The sequence below is a fragment of the Ictalurus furcatus genome, chromosome 6 (genome assembly GCF_023375685.1).
Source record: "Ictalurus furcatus strain D&B chromosome 6, Billie_1.0, whole genome shotgun sequence".
Taxonomy (NCBI): Eukaryota; Metazoa; Chordata; class Actinopteri; order Siluriformes; family Ictaluridae; genus Ictalurus; species Ictalurus furcatus.
Window position 1 is genome coordinate 24,409,654 of NC_071260.1, and position 21,179 is coordinate 24,430,832.

Below are 21,179 nucleotides of genomic sequence, written 5' to 3' on the forward strand. Positions count from 1 at the left end.
GTCCGCGCTTGCACGGAGTCCGTCTTGTCGCTACGGTATTCTCCTCTCTCGTACGGCCGGAAGCGGGCCCTTTTATCCTCCTCCGCCGTCGCCTGAGTGGTGGAGTTTCTCTGTTGGGTCCGCCAATCGCTGGCCGGTGTCGCGTCAGTCCCGCCCCGCCGCGGCGGTCCTTCCGGCTGGCGGAATGTTCGGCACGAAGCTGCCCATGTCGTGCCGGTGCGGCAGTTGGAGAAGGAGCGATTTCCTTCTTGTGTGCGCCGGCTCTCTGCCCGTCGCGACAGTTTGCTTCATGAGTTTCTTGACAGGATGTTGATCGTCTATAGATGATAGTTTTGTTGGCTGTTTGTCTAAATAAATTGTCACAGTTTACTCATGTGTCGGTCTCTAAACAATGTTTACACAATCAAATTACTCTTCTCTACGATAATAAATTTGGCAGGTCGGGCCTTTAATTAGTTTTGTTCATTACTTTTATTAAACATTGGACAGTTCTCTAGTCAATACTCAGTCTTATCCTGTGTCCTCTGATGATTTAGTCAGTTGTATTTCATTTGTAATGATTAGTGAATGGTATACATTTACAAAACTGGAAGTCAGGAGAATAGCTCTTCGTCCTGCGTTTCCAATAAGTTGTTGCACCAAGAGGTAGCAACTAACACAATTTTAATGATTTATTATTTAGTTTTCCCCCCAGTTTCTATACAGTTTGGTCACCTGCCAATTCCCACCCATCATCCAGCTCTCTCCTATCAGGTGAAGGTTAAAGAATGCTTCCCGGGTTACGTAACACGCGTGGAGGAAAGCGCTATCTGCCCTGTTCCACATACATGAGCTCACAGATGCCTGTGATTGAGTACTGTCACTGTGACTGAAGGGGAGAGAGAGCAATGCCATCCCTCCAACCCAGAAAGCACGATTGATTTAGCTCTCTTGGCTTGGATTCAAACTCTTCTGTTTTACCACTGAGGAACCATCAACACAATTTTAGACCAATGTGGGAATGAAACTGAGACTCTACCTGCGTCACCACAGGTACATTCACTTTCTAACCACAAATACACCGATCAGCCATAAAATTAAAACCACCTGCCTAATATTGTGCAGGTCCCCTTTGTGCCACCAAAACAGCTGACTCATCAAGGCAGGGACTCTACAAGACCTTTGAAGGTGTGCTGTGGAATCTGGCATCAAGACGTTAGCAGCAGATCCCTTAAGTCCTGTAAATTGTGAGGTGGGGCTTCCACTGATCAGACTTGTTGGTACAGCACATCCCCCAGATGATCGATCAGCTTGAGATCTGCGGAATTTGGAGGCCAAACTCCCCAGGCTTGAGGCTTGAACTGTCGTGTTCCTCAAACCGTTCCTAAACAATTTTTGCAGTGTGGTGCAGCCTTTATCCCTAGGCATATCAGTGAGCCTTGGACACCCATGACCCTTCTGCTGGTTCACCGGTTCTTCTTCCATGGACCACTTTTGGTAGGTACTAACCACTGCATACCGGGAAAACCCAACAAGACCTGCCGTTTAGGAGATGCTCTGACCCGGTCGTCTAGCCATCACAATTTGGCCCTGGTCAAAGTCGTTCAGATCCTTGCGCTTGCCCATTTCTCCTGCACCCAACACATCAACTTCGAGAACTGACTGTTCACTTGCTACCTAATATATCCCACCCCTTCACAGGTGCCATTGTAACAAGTTAATGTTATTCACTTCACCCGTCAGTGCTTTTAATGTTATAGCTGATCGGCATATATTAACTAGGTGAAAAGAAGAAGAATTCTGCTTAATTCCAGTTAAGACTGGGTGTGCTCTTATAGAAATTTATTATCAGTGAGGTGATGTGATGCTTGCTGATTATTTTCCTATAACAGCAAGTCTTGAAGTGTTTTATTCTTTTTATACCGCAGAGATTCGATAACTATTAATTATTTTAAAATTAATTTAAGAATGATGTCATACTGCTTAACCATTTACAGTGACATGTTGTGGAACGTCCATGAAACAAGTCGTTTCCTGTTGTCACTTACATTAACTATATAACAGCTGTAAACAGTTATTCCTCTCCTTTTCCCTCTCTTCTGAAGTTAATAAAAAAAAAAGTGGTGGAAAACCGCTGATACGAGTTAAATCATCTCCTTAGAGAAAGCTTCACCATATCCACGGTAATGTTACGAGTACAAATTAGCTGTTACTATGAAAACAATAACATATTCGATCAAGCACGATAATAAAAACTTGTGATTTGCCTTGCAGATGCCACTATTGTGTGAGCTTCTATTACAGTCAATTCATTAATGCCTTCTGACCAATCAGATTGGAGAATTCAGCACCATTGCGGTATAAAATGTCTTGTACTTGAATAAAATCGAACACATTATTGTATGATAAATGAGATAAAAATAAGCTCATGTTTGTAAATGAAATCTGGAATGAATGAAAGATTGCTAAACATAATCAATGTATGACATGTACAGTTAACATTACAATGCTTTCAGGAATAAAGGCCAAGATGCAAAGACTTAACACTCTGCGTTATTAAAATGCTAAATGAATAAATTAAAACTTTACTCCACTCTATCATAAAAAATAAACAAAACTCCTGACACATACAGTGGTGCATGAAAGTTTGTGAACCCTTTAGAATTTTCTAGATTTCCACACAAGTCCTAAAAGCAGAGACAGAGAACCCAGTTAAATAAATGAGACAAACATATTCTACTTGGTCATTTATTTACTGAGGAAAATGAGCCGATGTTACATTTCTGTGAGTGGTAAAAGTATGTGGACCTTTGCTTTCAGTATCTTGTGTGACCCCCTTGTGCCACAATAACTGCAGATAAACGTTTCCAGTAACTGTTGATCAGTCCTGCACATCGGCTTGGAGGAATTTCAGCCCGTTCCTCAGTACAGAACAGCTTCAACTCTGGGATGTTGGTGGGTTTCCTCACATGAACTGCTCACTTCAGGTCTTTCCACAACATTTCTATTGGATTAAGGTCAGGACTTTGACTTGGCCGTTCCAAAACATTAACTTTATTCTTCTTTAACCATTCTTTAGTAGAACGACTTGTGTGCTTTGGGTCGCTGTCTTTCTGCATGATCCACTTTCTCTTGAGATTCTGTTCATGAACAGATGTCCTGACGTTTTCCTTTAAAATTCACTGATAAAATTGTTCCATCAAATGGCAAGTCGCCCTGGCCCAAATGCAGCAAAAAGAGGCCCAAACCATGACACTACCACCACCATGTTTCACAGCTGGGATAAGGTTCTTATGCTGGAATGCAGTGTTTTCTTTTCTCCAAACATAACACGTCTCATTTTAACTGAAAAGTTCTATTTTGGTCTCATCCTTTCACAAAATATTTTTTTCATTATCCTTCTGGCTTGTCCATGTGATCTTTAGCAAACTGCAGAAAGGCAGCAATGTTCTTTTAGTAGAGCAGTGACTTTCTCCTTGAAACCCTGCCATGCACACCAGTGTTGTTCAGTGTTCTCCTGATGGTGGACTCATGAACATTAATATTAGCCAATTTGAGAGAGGCCTTTAGTTGATTAGAAATTACCCTGGGTTCCTTTGAGTGATCTTTGTTGGTCTCCACTCCTGGGGAGGGTAATAATGGTCTTAAATTTCCTCCATTTGTACACAACCTGTCTGACTGCAGATTGGTGAAATCCAAACTCTTTAGAGATGGTTTTGTAACCTTTTCCAGCCTGATGAGCATCAACAACTCTTTTTCTGAGGTCCTCGGAAATCTCCTTCGTTCCTGCCATGATACACTTCCACAAACATGTGTTGTGAAGATCAGACTTTGATAGATCCATGTTCTTTAAATAAAACAGAGCGCTCAATCACACCGGATTGTCATCCCACTGATTGAAAACATCTGACTCTAATTTCATCTTCAAATTAACTGTTAATACTAGAGGTTCACATACTTTTGTCACTCTCATATGTAATATAAGATCATTTTCCTCTATAAATAATTGTCCAAGTATAATATTTTTCTCTCTCATTTGTTTTATTGGGTTCTCCTAGTGTTAGGACTTGTGTGAAGCGATGATGTTTGAGGTTATATTTGCGCATAAATATAAAACATTCACAAACTTCAAGTAACACTATATGGAGTAGCAAACAAAGCCATTAACTGTGTAGTAAGTTTAAATCTCCTCTACAGGCTTACAGTATTATACTTGCACATCTGTGGGGATTTCCTCCAGGCCTTTTTTTTATTATTATTATTATTTTTTACAGTGCTCATGCTGTGCTGAATATATGTGTGCTGCCAAAAAATTCAATTAAAACACAATTCAAACATTCTATTATTCATAAACTACGAAACTGCTTATGTATTATTAATACCAGCTGGCTCATATCGAAAACATCAAATTTCATACCTGCACTCTGAATGAAATTTCAGGAGGTTTTTAAGCAGACAGAAATTAGGATGCAGGGCAGATTGTGCTGCCCATTGTGCTGGGCTCCATGGCGACGACGACGGCAGCCACAGTCACCAGAGAGCCACCCCATCAGCCCTCGATTAAATAAAGGGCCCTAATACATTCACAAGTGTTTGTTAAAACGCCATCATGTGACACGGATTTAGTTTGCGTCCGAGTGTGATGCATCTAGGAAAGAGGCCTCTTTTATTAGATTTCTGGAGCGAGATTTGAACAGCGAACACAGATTAATTGCATTATGGAAAGAATGAGCATTGATCTGTTTCCTGACGTGCACTTAGTCTGGTGAGTTGCCATTTCATATCAAAAAGAGCAGGCTTCTGCATCCAAGTGCTTCTGCATCCTTTTTCTCTTTGGGAAATCAAAAAGGAAAACTAAAGAGATGGATGGGGTGCTTTCAGCAAGAGAGGTGCCTATGCAGGTTTGCGCACGTGCGCACACACGCACGCACGCATGCGCATGGTGCAGGAGTGACTCTGGTCATATACTGATATTACAGAACCCCTACTCTTTTTAATCAATATGTTTATGTCCTGGAAGACAAAAGCCTCACACACATGTTGTAGCGTACAGTATGGAGCAATAATAAATGTTAGTTACTGCTCCTGTGTGTGTGTTTTACCCTCTTATTTCATTTCTATCAAGCCATGCTTTAAAGCTGCTGCTACTTTAATTCATGCTACAGCTGCACTGCCCTCCAGAATTATTGGCACCCTTAAAGAAAATGAGCAAAAACTAATATATAAAAAAAAAAAGAACACATTGCATTAAGTGATATTTGGACCTCAAACATATAGGAGTGTTGTAGAGTTTAAACATGCAATTTAAACCCATGCCTGAATGTTTGGCTAGAACAGATATATACACAGTGAGAATAACTGTGTAAGGTATATTTTACACAATGATATCTGCTCATTTAATAATACTGTATGCAGGTTGTCTTTTGTTCAGTTTCTTACCCAGGTCCATGCTTTTGGAAGATTTGATGTGATGATGCTCCATCATACCCCGAGGAGCTTGAGAGGTCAGAGAGCTTTCAGCTGAGCAAGGGCCTGATTCCCACTCCAAACTGATGCACACACAGAAGCCCAGAGAAACAGGAACTCATGACAAAATGCATTAAGTCCACATTGAGATTAATATCTTTAATTTACATGACGCAAAAAACAAAACAGTTAAATATTAGAAATCCTAATAAGTATTTCTAATAAAAAAACAAGACCTACAGAAGTTAATAAGAATATAAAAGATCTCTTAAGGCACTTTCACATATATAGCATTTAGTCTGGTTGAATTTAACCCTGTTGTGTTTTCCTCACAGGTTTTTTCTCGATGTGAGCTGCTAAACTATGGAATTACATTTGTGCCAAAAGTATTGGATCTAACTTTTCAAGAAACAAACAATAAAACAGTGAGAGAGAAGAAAAACACTCTGAAACTGAGAACAGTGAACTCCGGGGCAAAAATTAAACATGGTCTTCAAATAAACAGCATTCTTTGTTAAGTTTACAAAGTTTTGTTTTCGCTAATCATGGTTTATGAATACGCTGCCAGAATTTTTGTTTACACTCCGCAAGTTTATGTTTGCCTCTTGTGTGGGTGGAGCTTAACAGCAATTTACTCTCATTGGCTACGAAGATTTTGATCGACAGCTCCCTGACCAGAAAGTAGAGACTTCAGTATTTTGGAGAGCGTTCTGGATGCGGTTCCCAGTATAGTCATAGTCTTTGTACTTTTCCCTAAAAGAACTCTTAAAGGTTCTTCGGTTTCTGCCTGAGGGGAAACTCTTAACTCATGCAACATCTAGAACACTATACCAGAGGGTTCCCCTATCAGACAGGGTTCTTAGCAGAACCTCTTTCAGAAGCTAAAATCTTTACGTATCCAAATAACCCTTAAGGAAGCCTTTGTAAGAAAGACTTCATAGTATTTCTCCCCTTTTTTAACATATACATAAAACACAAAAGTCCTCACATGTATAGAAGAATTACATGTACCAAACAGTAATCTTTTGTACCATTAGTATATTTAGAGTTACTAACTTTAACTCATTAAAAATGAAGAAAAAATAAAAAAGCTGCATGCTAGGGTGAGTATACAATCGTATTCTGTTTTTTAAAACCAAATTTTTTTAAAAAAAGAAAAAAAAGCAAGGACACTGAATAAAATTACCTCTGATGGGGCTGATGGTTCAAGCCTCCATTCAGGTCTCCATTCTGCCTGTAAGGACTGAATGCTATCTCTTCACCATAACCCTCATTTGAAACTGTGAAAGAGAGAGAGAGAGAAAGGGAAAAAACCATCATTAGAGCCGTTCACCGAGCTGTCTGAGGGACATTATGCGGCTTAATTTGAGCGCTGGCTGCTGGGGTCAGAGTCGCAGCAGTGAGAGGTGACGGTGTGGCTGCTGCTCCGAAAGACACCCAGAGACTGAGCCTATTACCAGCTGTAACATGGTGCAATCGCCACTCACGTTTTAATGATCACTCACGCTTAAGATAATGACAGTGGTGCAGGGGATGACGTGGGTTTCTTACCTCTAGGTAAACGTAGTTAAAATGGTGTGCGTGTATGTGTGCGTGTATGTATGTATGTATGTATGTATGTATGTGTGAGTAAGTATGTGTGTGTGTGTCTAACAATGTTTTTAGCAAGCCTGCACAGTGGGCCAGGGCAGACATGGGGGAAATAATAAATAAGAAAATGAACAGAGGGAGGAAATGACAAACAGTAAAGCAGTTAAGAGAAAGATATCCAGACTGAGGGCTCAGCTTGAGTCCTATTTGCCTAAACTGATTATGTCCAACTGCTCCACTCTCCCCAGCAACAGGGAAGCTTTACACCTCCTGGCCTTTCTCTTACTAGACAAAGAGACACCATTCAGCATAATCCGTTTTGTTTCTGTAGGTGTCTCAATTTCACTCATGGCCACAGCGTGATCTGAGTGAGATTTAAACTAGTTTGTGACTGAAGCCTTGTGCTGTGATAACTAGAGATGAGAAAGAGGTGATTAAAGCTCATAAAAATGAACATTATAGAGCTCAATTCAAAGCAGGGGGCCTTTCTGTCTTGAGTTCAACGACATGAAAATGACAACAAATGCCTCCCATTCCTAGACGCTTAGCACGCCGTCTACATTAACTTAAACAATGATGTGAGAAATTGGCATTTTAGTAGTGACTAATGCCGGATAAGTGCTAAAAAAGCTTTCTGCTACTATCCAGCAAGTCCCTATGAAATCTAAATTGGTCTTATAGAGCTTTTTTACAAGTCTCTTGGCTTTTTTAGTCACAAACAAGACAGTATATATTTAAAAAATGACAAAAAATGTTTTGTAGATGTTCATTTTTTAATTTTACAGTTCATAATGGGTTTGTTGCACAAACACAGGTTTATCAAAATAAATATGTATTTGTTAAATATAGGTGTTTTATAGGTAATTATAGTAAATATTATTATTAGTGTTGGTATTAGTGGAGGGCATTGTACATCTACCTGATATAATGGCCTAATACAAATACAGAAATAATATTTAGAGTAATAGTGTGTGTGTCTGTGAGCGAGTGTGTGTGTCTGTGAGCGAGTGCGTGTGTGTCTGTGAGTGAGTCAGTTTTATTTTACTGCCTGATGTTAAATGCCAGTCTTTTCACTCTCCCCATGGCAAGCCTAGTGCTCTCACTGCCCCAGGCAAGAGGTAAAAAAACACAAACGGGCCCAGTACCAATCCAAGGCACGGTGACTGAAAGTCTATGCTCTAGGAGACCGAACATTACGAAGCTGCAATGGGCAAATTAGCAGTGAGACATGCTCCTTCCCAGACTTCCTGTTTCAAAAATGCAACGTGTCCATGTACAGAATCAAGCTCTCAATTGTTTCATTGGCGCTTTAAACATAAAATATCCCAACTAAATACAAAATCAGATCATCAGAAGAGTATATGCAAGAAAAGATAAGCATGCTGTTAGTGGCATAGTGTGAAAATCAGGCTTGTGTTCGGTTGTGTGGTGTGTGTATCAGGGAAAGTGAGCTGCTCTCTGTCTCTGTGATGGAGTAGCTATACTTTGGCACCATGGGGCTGGAAATCGCGCCTGACAAACGAACAGATCAGGCAGCTCCGCACAGGCCAACCAGTCATCATTACTCATGATCCCACACAGCGATGACTGTTTATTAGTATTAGTACATCTCTCATCTGTTTGTGTGGCAGAGGGTGAGAGTGATTCATCAGCCACACACACTCGTACACACACACAAACAGAACTTTCAATAAAGATGAACTGATGTTAAAGTGAGTGAAACGGAGGGTCTCTTCACACTGCTCTGTATTCCGAACACTCGTAGCCGCACACGCGGCACAAACACAGTTATTTATCAGCTGAAATGTGAAATATCAGGACTGGAATAAGACATTTCCTCTGAAAATGATGGATCAATGGCTCTTTGAGCTGAAGCAAGGTTATTAATCCTAAACTACCCAAACCTTTAGCAGAGCAGAAACACTGTAAAACTCCTTATCAAAACTATTTTTTGCAACATGAAGCTGTTTCTTCTAGAGAAGGTGTGTACAGATTTACTACTGTGGAGACTGAGCAGGTCAGGACTCTCTGTATCTACGGTGTGTTATATGTGCTGGATTAAAAGCACAACACCACTTTCATCTCCACTGCACGCTTTTTTAATCAGGACCCAAGTGGATTACAAGATGATGTACAAAGCTAGACCTTGGAATTATAATGTTCAACCTGAGGCTTTGGCAAAAATCAGTGATATGATATAAAGATGTTATTTGAATGCTTTGAATCTGGACAGTTATAAATGGCAATCATCGCTGACATCTGGGGAATCAGTTGTTGTCAAAACTGCGGAGAGCCTGCAGTCAAAAAGAGAAAGTGACAGAGCCCGTGCTAAAATGAGAATAAATATCGGCATGGCTTTTGAGAGGCAGGGAAATCTCAGAGACCTGATGGGATTGAAGACTGACGCAGAGATGGAACGGGTACAACATTTCAGTGGCTCAGTAGGTAGCTAGCTAACATCCTAACTGACATTTTGTTAGGATACATGGCATCATGGATTCTATCACATATCAACGGATATTAAATGAAAACCTGACTGCATCTGCCAGAAAGCAGAACAGACAAAAACAGACATCAAAATCAACACAAAAATGGTTTACTGAACACAAAATCAAGGTCCTGTCATGGCCACCCCAGTCCCCTGACCTCAACCCCATTGAAAACCTGTGGGGTGAACTGAAGAGGAGAGTGCACCAGCAAGGATCTGGAGAGATTCCGTATGGAGGAACAGTCTCAGATCCCTTGCCATGTATTCTCCAACCTCATCAGGCATTATAGGAGAAGGCTCAGAGCTGTTATCTTGGCAAAGGGAGGTAGCACAAAGTATTGACTAAAAGGGTGCTAATAATTGTTGCACACCTATATTTAACAAGGATATCTTTGATTTTTTTTTTTTTTTAGATATAAACCAGTGTTTTGTTTGTACTTGTTTGATATCCATGACAGTAGAGCATTTCTGATAATTTTTTTTAAACAAAAGATCAAAAGGTTAAACAATCAAGACAATTTTTCACAGCCTTCTTTGCTCATATTTACCAAGGGTGCCAATATTAGTGGAGGGCACTGTAAATTTAGATGATACCCATCTGAAATGCATCACAGAGTATAAAGCTTCCTGCAGTCTTAGGGACACAGTAATTTAGATTTTAAAGCAATTTATCTCGTTAGAAATGGGTCCTTTGCCTGAAGAAAGATAATGCTAGAAAAACAGGCACTTTTAGAAAGATATTCATGCATCTATGCATGTACCCAGTCTTCCAATGTTTCCTTTGCGCCCACTCATACACGGACTTATAATTGCACACACTTCTCCTGGGGATTCTACTTCAATTTGAGAGCCATCGTGCATAAATATATATGCAGTCATTAACTTTCCTTTACAGACTCAAGCATCTGTGTGTAATTGTCTCTGCTCACACTGTATTAGCTCACATAGCTAAAGCCTGCAGAATGAAACCCTTGCCATTCTTCTGAACTGGATATTATGCAGTTCAAATTGTTTGTTATTCTACAATTTTAGTAGGCCGCATTACTGACGTGCGCTTCTACACGTGGCCTAGATAAAAATCATAACATTAACATAATGATCGCAAGGTCAGGAGTGGGAAATGCAAAACAAGCTCATAAAGTAAACACAGCACAATAGAAGAGAAGGAAGCTTTTATTTTTGCTTTAGTCATGAGGAGGTCGTACCTTGCGTTATTCCCAGCTGTCTCGTAGGCAGAGAGAGAAAGAGAGAGAATATTTGCAAAAAAAAAAATAATCATATATTTATGAAACGTGAAATCAGCAGTAATGCATAAGCAATAGGTAGAAAAGTGGGCTATGAAAAGGCAGAGCGACGTGGGAGAAATTGCAGCATTTGTAATGTTGCTCTGTACTGTGTTCTACAAATCTAAATGAGAAATGAGGTAAAGTGTATGTGTACACAGAAGCCGATGGTGCACACTTTTAGGAAATGCAACAGTGCAGCACTCTATTTGAACCCTGCTTGTGGTGCACCTGAAATCCTAAAGGAGGATTACTTCTCTTTTATGCTCAGCTGAAGGGATGGTTCATGCGACAGGCTGCACACACCGCCATTTTACATGAAAAGAATCGCAAATGTGCCCTGGATTCCCGGCTTTTTAAGCACGTGGCGGAGGCTGTTGAGGCATAAGGGAGGTAAAGAGAAGGCAAACTAACTCGTACTGGTGTTGACATTATACAATGGCTATAAAAAGTCTACACACCCCTGTTAAAATGTTTTTGTGAAGTAAAAGGACGACACTAGATCATATCATGTCAGATCTTTTCTCACCTTTAATGTGTAATTGCAGAACTTTGATAAGGGGGGGAAAAAAAAAACTTACAATAAACTAGTTGCATAAGTGTGCACACCTCTAAACTAATCCTTTGGTGAAGCAGCTTTTGATTTTATTACACCACTCGGTCTTTTTGGGTAAGAGTCTCTCAATGTGGCACACCTTGACTTGACAATATTTTCCCACTCTTTGTTGCCAAAACATTCGAGTTCCATCATATTGTGAGGGCATCTCCTGTACACAGCCCAGGAATTTTCAGTCGGATTCAGGTCTGGGCTCTGGTGAGGTCATTCAAAAGTATAGATCTTTTGGTTAAGCCATTCCTTTGTTGATCTGGATGTATGCTTTGGGTCACTGCTGTGCTGAAAGCTGAAATTCCTTTTCATCTTCAGCTTACTAGCAGACACCTGAATGTTTTGCCCTAAAACTGAGATGTATTTGAAGCTACTCGTGATCCTCTCCACCTTGATAAAATGTCATTTCCCAGTTCTGGCTTAAGAAAAGCAGCCTTAAAGCGTGACACTTCCACCACCGTGCTTCACTGTGGGGATGGTGTTCTTTTAGTGATGTGCTTTTTTTTTTTTTTTTGCACCAAACATACCTTTTGGAATTGGTCTCATCAGACCACAACACATTTTGCCTCATGGTTTGGGGTAATTATGCTGGACTTGGATGTTTTTGTGGGAAAGGTCCTCAATCTAGCCACCTTACCCCATAACCCAGACATATGAAGAATAGGAGAAATTGTCACATGCAGAGAGTAATCAGTACTTGTCAGCTATTCCTGTAGCTCCTTTAAATGTTGCTGTTGGACTCTTGGTAGCCTCCCTGGTATGTTTTTGTCTTGTCCTTTTATAAATTTTGGAGGGATGTCCTGTTCTTGGTAATATCACTGTGGTGCTCCATTTTCTCCACTTGTTGATGATGGCCTTCATAGTGATGCATGGTGTATTTAATGTTTTCGAAATATTTTTGTACCCCTCTCCTGATCAATTCCTTTCGGCAATGAGACCCTGTACATGTTTTGTAAGCTCTTTGCTGACCATGGCTTCAGCAGTCAGACAAAACCAAGATGATGTCAAGAAAATCCTACAGAAACAGCTGACCTTTATTTGGGGTTAATCGGAATAATTTTATTGATGACAGCTGTATGATGATCACTGCTGAACATGACATTGAATGTGACTGGTTCATTCTGAACACAGCCACATCCCCAATTATAAAAGGGTTTATGCAACAAGGTGATTGTAACTTTTTTTTTTCTTCCCTAAAATGTTTCGGATTGTTTTCTCCTTAACTTGTATACACTGTAATTTCAGGGTGGGAAATGTTCGGACATGATTTATCTTACTTTCATTTTTTTAATCACAAAAACCTGCCATTTTAACAGGAGGGTGTAAACTTTTTATGTCCATTGTACATCTCCAATATTGCAGAATATGACATGGTATGACAAGAAAGGATATGATACAGTTACTAACTTGAATCCAGATACTATTTGTACTTTGGGTGAGTATCTGTGTCCATTTTCCATTGCATGATTGCATTTAATAGAGGTGGAACAAATACAAATTCAATATCAAATAAGCATTGCCTGACTATATGTTAAGTTTCCATATTCAATTGATTAAAACATAAGTACAATAACAATAACTGAAACTTAATGACATTGTTTACACGATCCACTCCGACTCTAAGCAGCACATTAAAAAGGTTACTTTTAATAATAATAATAATATAACAAAATTAAACATGGCTAAGCTGTTACTGGTGTGAATCTCAAGGGTCATGAAGCAGAAATACTCCCATGCACAAGAGCTTAAAGACTTACAGCTCTTGTTTAATGCTGAACGTAGGAGCTAGTGTGTTAGCTAGTATGTTAGCGTAATGTCTCGTGAAATACAGTGTGTGTAAGAAAAGTATGTTTTGCTATGTTTTAATCCCTGTAGCCTTTCCAATTCAAGATAAAGAGTTAGTTAGTTTTTCAGAGGAGGGAGTGTAGGTTTGAATAAGCTGAAATGATTATTGCACCTCATATAATATAAGAGCTACTTTATGATGAATAGTTTGCTGAATGCATTGTTTGATACACAAGGGTATTGAATCGAGGGTTTCATATTAAATGAAACAATACACATCATTATAGCGCCACTGGTTCTAGCGCCACTCCAATGTCCGGGACGAGGACTCCTCGTATCCTCACAAAAACGCTAACCAAATTAATCAAAAGTACTTGGTTACAGTACGAGCCACTTAGCAATTGAAACAATAACTATTTTAATTCATTAGTGGCACGGTAGATGATCATTTCAGCAAAAAACATACAGATCGACCGCAGCAGTCTAGTCTCACTAGGTTTTGTTGATTTAAGCTCTGAGGAAAAAAATGGGTAATAGTTCTAGCTTCATAAAGGGTTTGGTAACCTGGGCTATTTTTTGTGTGTTTTACATGCCTTTTTTTAAAAAAAATCATTTTACTGTATATTATTATTATTATTATTACATTTGTTCATTTAGCATTATTATTATTATTATTATTATTATTATTATTATCAGTTTCAATTTAAAAATGGCATGGATCACCTGTTTTGACAGCATGCAGACTAAAATATATATATATTTTTTTTACAAATTACATAAACATTATATTTCTATTTTTGCCTTAATATATTAAAATCTAACTAAACATATAAATATTTTAAGCGGTCTATAACTGCATTAATACGGCGTGATATGAAGAAGAAAGTACCACATGCACCGAATGACGCATTTAATGCATTTTATGCAAAATGCAATATAAAATTATAGAGTCTCGGAAATATTAAACATTTCTTTCAGGAGACTCAAAGTTCCTTGTTACACCCCTGTCTATTAAAAAGCTAAACAGTAGAGTGTGTAAAAGAAAAGCAATGAAAGGACCCTCGGACAATATATTTAGCTGTAAATTATGTCAATAATTTCAATGAATTTGAATTGAAATTTCAATTTGTGTCAAGTCCCTCACTGCTTCATTTGTCGCGACAGACAGAACAGGCTCTCTCACTCACCCACAGATTGCTCAAAGACGTTGTTCATCACCATATGGGGCTGCACAGGGCTCTCTGACTGGCTGAGGAATGCACTCTGGCCCACACAGCTATCAAAGGATCGATTGAGGATTCTCCGTGAGTCCGTGTACTCCTGCAAGACAGAGAGAGAATGGCAGGGCCAATGTATTGATCATGTTCCGGAATTACAGATGCAGAACGAGTAAATCTGAGACCTAAGTGAGCTAAAACTGTATCAGCGTTCCTTACCAATTTAATAACACAAAGAGAGAGGGGAAAGGAGCAGGTGCAGCCAAGGAAAGTGGTGGTGTTTGGGTGAAGACCTAAAACAACTAGTGTTGAGGTTTTAGGATCAGGCTTTGGCTATTAAATATTAATTCTTCGTGTCTGATGTGCCCAGATTTAATTCTCAGAGAGAACAGAAAGCCACTTTATCATGCCCTGTCAATGTACAGTACATGGTGAAATATGTGAACAGGAGTGGCGGACTTAAAATTCTGGAGCAGCAGCTGCAATCTCATCAGATATCCCATCTAATGGCTTGTACAAAGACGGAGCAAGCTTCCTGCAATTGGTTAATTGTGGATCATTAAAAAAAGCAAAATGGCAGGCACATATATTAATTAGGAGCTGTGGTTAATGGATGCCTCATGTTAGCAGGGAAGGCAGTTCTCCTTCTTCAAGTATGTTACATGACTGTTAGTGGGAAAGCTCTGGTGCAGTATTTCATTTCTTCGTCGTTCAAAGGTTTCCCGTTTTCCCCTATGTGACTGACGGAGCACGTCTCTCACACAGCCTGAGGTAGTGAAGTCTGTCTTGGGCCTCTAGAGGAAAATATAGCTTAACATTTACCTAAATGAAGGTCAGGCATGAAAAACTATGATAGAATAAAATCTTGGAATAAAGTCTGTATCATAATCCCTTGGTATCATGCGATGCAGAACACTTGCACGGCAAAGTCTGAATCATCAGGGTCTACGATCCATAAGAGCCACATTCTCATTTTCGGCACCTTATAGGAGCAAGGTGGACAGGCTACATTAACACTACAGGAATCAAGTCCACGGGGAAGTGCAGTGTGAAGAGGTAGATGTGTATGAGAGAAGAGAGCCCTGGAAAAAAAATATATATATATATATCTGACTCATAAAAAACAGAGCATATATTTTTACATGCCAAGAAATGCAAGCGCATCAGTCAGGGAGTTTATGAGAGTCTACATCAAATCAAGCCAGTATGTGGAAAGTGGAAAGCGGAAAGCAAAGGGATGAAGGGATGACGACAAGAAGGGAGAATGTGCTGCTGCTGCTGTCGCAATGTCACAAGATCCAAAGATCACAAAGATCAGAGACGCTTAAGGCATGCAGAGCTTCCCAGAATTGACAGACAGCATCTGTAGCCACAGGCTGATGCAGCAAAAAATCAAGAGCACAGCAAAAGACCTCGGGACATTTTTATGCAGAACTGGTATGCTCAACAAATTGGTGTTAAGCTCTATTGATGAGGTGCAGTCGGATTGAATTATGCTACACGAGAGGGGTTTCAAACATATCAAGTTATGACTTCAGTGAAAGGAAAAACAGTTAAGTCACGCATGTAGAAAGATTCAATCTTTTCTAGATTCTCTGTTGCTCATATATAGAACCCTTACAGGTTCTATATATATAACCCTATACGAGAAGGCTCCATATATATCATTACTGACTGAATGAGCATAGAGACAAAGACAGGGAGGGAACCAGCCTGGTCAGGGGTTCTCTTCCTTCACTGAAAGACAAGCAAAAAAAAAACAGGATGAGTAAAAAGGAGAAAGAATGAAAGACAGTCGAGAGCATGTTTGTGTGTGTTTGAGAGAGAGAGAGAGAGAGAGAGAGAGAGATGGAGAGAGAGAGAGGGAGACAGAGAGAGAGAGAGAGAGAGAGAGAGAGAGATGGAGAGAGAGAGAGGGAGACAGAGAGAGAGAGACAGAGAGAGAGAATGAATAAGAGAAATGGAGAATGAAAGAGAGAGAGAATGAATCAGATAATTAGAGAATAAATGAGAGAGAATGAATAAAAGAAATAGAGAATAAATGAGAGAGAGAGAGAATGAATAAAAGAAATAGAGAATAAATGAGAGAGAGAGAGAATGAATAAGAGAAATAGAGAATGAATGAGAGAGAGAGAGAATGAATAAGAGAAATAGAGAATAAATGAGAGAGCTAGAGAAAGAATCAGAGAAATAGAGAATGAAAGCGAGAGAGAGAATGAATCACATAATTAGAGAATAAACGAGAGAGAGAATGAATAAGAGAAATAAAAACAGTGAGAGTGAATGAATAAGAGAAAGGTTCTCGTACGTCGTGTTACATATTTATAATTACGTATAAAAACGAATTCACCATTAATCACAGAACACAGACCGTCATTACAACACCGTTCACTTTTAAAAGTATCGACTGCATCACAAATTCATTCATTCGTGATCATTAAAATCAACAATAGTTCTTGATTTTAATATATTCTTAAAAAGTGCTACAGTTTCCTGTGCAGCTTTCTGTTCTGTTCCATGTAAACAGCGAGCTTTGCTTGGCCTACAAGGACATTAATCAGTTGACACTTGTATTTCTGTGTTAAACTAGAAGCTGGGGTGGGACGGGGGTGGGGGTGATGGTAACAGTATTCTGGTACAGTTCCCATGGCCTGTGCCTTCCTCTGTGTGTCTTTGTGTGTGTGTGTGTGTCTGTGTGTGTGTGTGCGTGCGTGCACTCTCAGCTCCAGGATCCGGACAGAACAAGCCACAACAGTCTCCAATTCTGTCTTAATTAGCACAACAAAAGGTGCATTTCATCCTGCTGTGTAAAACAGAAGCATGCTGGCAGGTCCACTCGCCCCCTGCAGCACTGGCACACACTGGGCAGCTCTGCCCTCTGACCGGGAGGAGCGGAGGAATGTTGGTGCTTCCAGCTCCTCCAGCTTCCCTCTTGGGCGCTCCTCATGATTAGTGCCTGCACTGTAATAGGATTATCACACAGGTGTTTAGATGGTGCTGCTGAAAAGGATGTGATAAGATGTGGCAGCTGCTTAAAGGCACTGAGCCTGGAGAGACGAAAAAAAAACAACAAAAAAACCTTTCACATTATGCATTGTATAGTATTTTAGCTGAGGTTCTCTCTTTGGTCCTTTCTCGGCAATTTATTTTTTCTTCTCACAATTACGTGTCGGCTGGAGAGGTAGTTAGAAAACTCAGAGGAAAGTGTTATGCTTTAATGTGTTTGGAAGAGCTCTTATAATTAGTGACGCTGAGTCACATAATGGACAAAAAAATTGTTTTGGAGGACTGAATTTCACAAAGCAGGGTCGCACTCTGGAGAACGCTAAATAACATGCAGATGCATTTTAATGATAACTCCAAGACAGACTTCTAGTACTTAGATTAAGACACAATATACAAACACATATCCTTACAGGTATCGCTAGAGATCCCATTTCTATAGTAATTGCTTTATCCTGATCAGTGCCATAGTGAAAACTTTTTTTTTTTTTAAAAAGTTGTGAATACAGCCTTAAAATCTCTCTCTCTCTCTCTCACACACACACAGGGGTATTTTTGCTGCATTGTTTGAATCCACTCACTGCAAACCAATACAAAGCTCTTCTGACTGAACACCTTTATCTTATGCTGAAACATTTCTATCCTGATGGTAGTGGTCTCTTCCAGAATGACTCCGCCCACATCCACTGGGCATGAGCACTCAGAGAACAATTTGATGATGATTAAAATGATGCAAATCAACCACTAAGGCCTTTACAGTCACTACATCAATACAAAACCATCATCAAAACACCAGATGAAGGAATATCTTTTGAAAGAATGATGTTCGTCCCTCTAGTACAGTACCAGAGACGTGTGGAATCAGTGCCATGGTGCATTAAAGCTGTTCTGGCAGCTCGTAGTGGCCTGACAACTTGCTGATACACCACGATAGTTTTTCATTTTCGCTGTCGGACGTCTGTACATTTACACACTCATTCACACCTAGGAGCAATTTAGAGTCTCCTGTCTGGCATGTTCTTTTGGACAGTGGAACAAAATTGGAGAACCAGAAGAAACATACACCGACACAGGGAGAACAGGCACCTCATCATTTTATGTGGTAAAAGTATTATGGAATTACAGCAGATAGAATCTAGTATGAACTTCATAGACCACCTGTATAAGTGGAAATGTGATTTTCAGTCACGGTTAATCATGGTAATAAAAAAATGCATTAAGTGCTATTGTTCTGTGGTCACAGATTCATGATTTTTTAGGGCTTTTTGCATCAGCTACAATTCCACTTTATACCACTGTATACTATTCACTAAAATAATTTTATTTAGCCCTTTTTTCTTTCAAACTTGTTTACAATATTACTCCACAGGTTCCAGGTAACATCAACATGTGCAATATTAAACATTAAAACATTTATAAATAAAATGGTTAGGGAATTCTATACTATACTGGTAACATTTGGTCAGTAATGATCTTCCCTCTGCAGGCAGGACTCATCCTCAGTCTGTCCATCCTCCATGATGCAACACCTTGACATACCAGTACTGTGGTCTCTGGAAGGTCACCACCCACACACACACAAAAACAACTGCCCATCCACTATTTCATCCCCTCAGTCCTCTACCCGTGCTACCATCTTCTGAGCCCACACCCAGTCTACACACAGGGGAATAACAGCATCCCATAAACTCCCCTTTCCCCCTGCTACACCCCACTGAGGACAAGGACTGCTCTTCCACAGCCCATAAAGCATTAATTTTAGGAAGAGTGCCAGCTTCACACAGAGGGTCTGCAGTAAGAATCACTCCTTTGGCCACAGGGGCCGCTTCAGTGTCCAGTCTAATTACACACCATTTAGGAGCAGCTGGAGGCTTTGAGGAGGGGGTACCGATTGTGTCGAGGTACTGATTGTGTGTGTACGTTTGTGTGCCCCGAGACGAGCATATGGGCGTCCTCTGAGACAGATGCAGGGGGAGGAGAGCACGTTTTAACACTCAGCTGGAGGCAAATTCCAACAAGCTCGGGAGAACTGATGATGAGGTGAAAGTGGAAGGGTGGTGAGGTGTCTGCCCCAAACACTTTTCTTACTGCCTTGTGGGTTTTAGGAGAATTTACTACCTCCAAGCAGAACCAGGAATCAGATTCAGTTCATTCGAACCAGAAAACCATTTCCATTAATCTTTAAACGTTTTCTGCATGCAGTCTAATATCACAACTTCATAAGCCCATATTTTAAAGCTTATAAGCCTACAAACATTTTAATCAACCTAGTAAATGCCCTTAAACCATTCAATGCCTGTGGTGAACTTGTTTTAACTTTCCAAAGTTGTTCAAATATTAATCGCAGAATGGTGATGAATTAAATTAGAAGTTGTCTTGCTTTCGTGTGAACATTTTTCCATGTGAGTAGTGGAAGAGTTATTCAAAACTATGATGTTAGCAAATCAATACTATCTGTGCATGCTATATACAGAGACACCTACCATATTTGGAAGATAGAATCTTTAAATAAGGCCATAACTGATTTTAATAAGACTGTGCTGCCACATTTACATCTTCACCACAGCAGAGAGAATCATGGGAAAGGCCATGACAGGGACCAGGCACAGCTCACTACAAAGCCCAGTTTACACCGGGACGTTTCACAGCGGTCCGTTTTTCGCCGTGTTTTTGTGTGTTCACACCCAGGTGTTAAACGCGGGCGACGTGCTGAATGAAAGTGCAAATTCACTCCCTGACAGTAGATGGCGCTTACTGAAAAGCAGAAATACCCCGGTACACAAGGTGGCGCTGCACAACGTTCCGTTTCTGACACCCGCTCATCACTGAGAAGAAGAAGAGAACCTGTATTTACGTGTTTGCAAAAAAAAAAAAAAAAAAAACACGTTCACACACTTTTTGCAAACTGGCTAACAGAAAATGGATTTTTCAAGCAGCAGCGGTAGCAGCACCAGCGACGAAGAAATTATCGTTCTATTGAATGAGGAAAGACGACGGAAAAGACGCCAATATTGGATACACCCCATAGTTAACATGGGGCGTTCCATCGACTGATACAAGAGCTGAAGCTGTATCATGAAGGTTTTTTCCTCTTTACTTACAATTTCTCTGTGAACTTGAATAAAATTGAATCATATATATTGCCTCCAATTGTCAGTTTTTTTTTCAGAAATTAATACATAATATCTATTAGCACCAGCGCTCACAGCAACTGATATATAATATTGTTGATATAACATGTTCCATCAAAGTTAAAGCACATAGGCACTTTGGTGAAATCGCCACTGCAACAAATATTTCTTTAAAGCTAAATACTTAAAGTTCTCATTTTAAACAATATAATCTTTTTAAATAAGTAATGATTTGAATATCAAAGTCACAACAATAGCATTCACATACTTATGGGTCAAGAATACTTCTATGCAAATATATGCCAGGTGCAAAATAAATACAATGAACTATCGATCAGTGGATTATCGGTGAGCAGAGATGTGAAACATTTGTAGGGAAGAGACAAAGAAACAATGACATTTAGTATAGAAAGCAACACTGAGAGAATGTTTTGAAGAGAGAGGGATATTGAGGTACTCTTTGCGGGGGGGGGGGGGGGTACCTTCCTCTTCTGCGTCAGGTATCGACGTGTGCTCGGCAAGACAGTTTTGTGCTTGAACACAAAGCATGGTCAAGCATGGGGGTGGTAGTGTGATGGCGTGGGGATGCTTTGCAGCTTCAGGGCCTGGGCAACTTGTAATAATTAATGG

At 39.9% G+C, this 21,179-nt stretch overlaps 1 protein-coding gene across 3 annotated transcripts in view; it reads right to left on the minus strand.

The window, feature by feature from the left end:
• The window catches only part of pard3bb (par-3 family cell polarity regulator beta b), a 321,269-nt gene that overhangs the window by 126,150 nt on the left and 173,940 nt on the right, over positions 1-21,179 (minus strand). For all 3 annotated transcript variants that reach the window (XM_053627241.1, XM_053627242.1, XM_053627240.1), the window contains 3 exons: positions 14,386-14,518; positions 6,632-6,725; positions 5,419-5,528 (listed from right to left, as the gene is read on the minus strand). In XM_053627241.1, coding sequence (XP_053483216.1) covers positions 5,419-5,528; positions 6,632-6,725; positions 14,386-14,518 — 337 coding nt within the window. The remainder of the gene's footprint in view (positions 1-5,418; positions 5,529-6,631; positions 6,726-14,385; positions 14,519-21,179) is intronic.